General features: G+C 41.6%; 1 protein-coding gene across 1 annotated transcript; it reads left to right on the top strand.

Moving 5' to 3' along the window:
* The first annotated feature begins 249 nt into the window (after nt 1-249).
* On the top strand, nt 250-1,443 carry LOC127184691 (putative protein FAM47D). Its single transcript, XM_051141037.1, has one exon. It carries the CDS (start codon nt 250-252, stop codon nt 1,441-1,443), a length of 1,194 nt encoding a protein of 397 aa, XP_050996994.1.
* Nucleotides 1,444-1,993: the final 550 nt, after the last annotated feature.

The raw sequence follows: 1,993 nt of genomic DNA, 5'->3' as shown, positions 1-1,993 counted from the left end.
AGGAGACGAGGAAGGGAACTATGATCAGGATGTAAAGTGAATAAATTAAAAAATTAAGTTGCATTTTTAAAAATGCCAGTCTATCGATAGTGGGTATGTGTCTAAGTGATGTGGAACAGAATTGAAGGAACTGTGGTGTAGGAACTCCGTCTTGCTCATCAATATAGAATCTCAAGTTTCCTAGCAACCGGGCATCCTCAGGGAAACAATAGCTGATTTAGAAGCAGTAGCCTCAGAGCCAGAGATACCATGGGGGACCAGGGGCTGCCAGAGAACCAGCCTCATAGGGTATCTAGGTGCAAGCATGTCTTGAAGCACAAGAAGGAGCAACAGATATGCCCTCCTTTCATGGAAGGCCATCACCGGATGTTTTCTCTGAAAGAGCTGGATGGCTTTACTAGACACTATGAGCCAGGTGAAGAGATACTATCACAAACCATCCTGGGGCCTCTTTTCCCTAGAATTTCTCATGAAGTACCCAGTACCGCCACCAAAAAGAGCCACAGTAAGCTACCCAAGGATTCAGGACTGCTTTGCTCAGTTTCAGTGGATCGGCAAGGAAGCACAAGGACCCAATACAAGCTGGACGGCTTGTCTCCGATGGAAGGTGATGCTGAAGACCACTTCATACATTTGACGCAGATAGCAAAATATGACCAGAATCTGAATAAAGGGCCTAACTTGGAAAATCGAATGGAAGCAAATAAGAACAGTAAGTATGGGAAACACCTTCACAGACAACTCAACCTGGGAACTCCTGAGAAGGCCAGGTCAAGCCTCAAGGATTTTTTTCCTACACACACATCCAGAAATCAGAATTTGCTTGGCTCCCTAAGTTCTGGATACACACAAAGAGGAGGTGATGATAGCTATGAATGGAATGGAGCACTGGGAAATATGGATGTGTTGGAACAATTTGACATGGACTATGCTTACCAATCAACTTATAAAGACTCTTCAGAAAAGAAAATTAGTCATCTTCCGTCCAAGCTCAAGTACTTCAGAGGGTTAAGCAAAGAAAAGGACATCAAATTCTCTGAACAGGATTCAAAATTTAAGATGAAACTCCAAAAACCACATGATCTTTCTATGGCCACCAAAGAGAAGTTTAAATATGGGACATCAGATCAGAAACCAATGCACCGGAAAGCACAAACCAGTAAAGAGCCTTTAGGTGAACCAAAGAGCTTGCTTGAAATTCAAGGTAAAAGCTTTTGCAAACCAGATGTACTTGAAAATCTCTATGGAACAATTGCCTTTAAGGATTTCATTGTATCCAAGGGATATGACATGCCAGGCATACTCAAGAAGTTTTTTGTGAAAAAGGGATGGGATTACAACTCTGTAAATACTCCTTTACCAAGTGTATTAAAAGATCATGAAATAACAATGCAAAATATAGATGACGAAGATGATCAGAATGGTGGAAAGGAACTTGACTAAAAGACTTTCCTATCACCACTTACTTGACTGTGCCCTGCTCTCCTTTTGTGTTTGAGATGCATTGGGTGGCTACTCTTTGGCATCCCAACCACAAATGTAACAGCTAACATTCAGAGACATTTCTCAATGACTTTATGCTTTGCCTTCACCAATTTTTTTATATTCTATACAGTAGCAGTTCAATATCAGAATCTACTTTTCTCATATTTTTTTCATTGACACTGGTATATCAATCACTTGTCAAACTACCTAAAACCATTAATTAAAAACAGAATTACTATGAATGAAAAGACTCAGTGGTATCGTCTTGCAAATGGGTGAATTTCAAAACACAGTGATTGCATTTGACCATGTCCCCTGGAGGGGGAGACCTGGTGGCACTCAGAGGAAGGACAGCAGGTTACCAAGAAGAGACTTGATACCCTATGAGCATATACAGGGTGAGGTAATCCCCCTCAGGAACAGTCATAGGGGAGGGGAATAAGGGGAAAATGGGAGGGAGGGAAGAATGGGAGCATACAAGGGAGGGGATAACCATTGAGATGTAACA

The sequence above is a fragment of the Acomys russatus genome, chromosome X (genome assembly GCF_903995435.1).
Source record: "Acomys russatus chromosome X, mAcoRus1.1, whole genome shotgun sequence".
NCBI lineage: Eukaryota > Metazoa > Chordata > Mammalia > Rodentia > Muridae > Acomys > Acomys russatus.
This window is presented reverse-complemented; position numbering and strand designations above follow the sequence as displayed.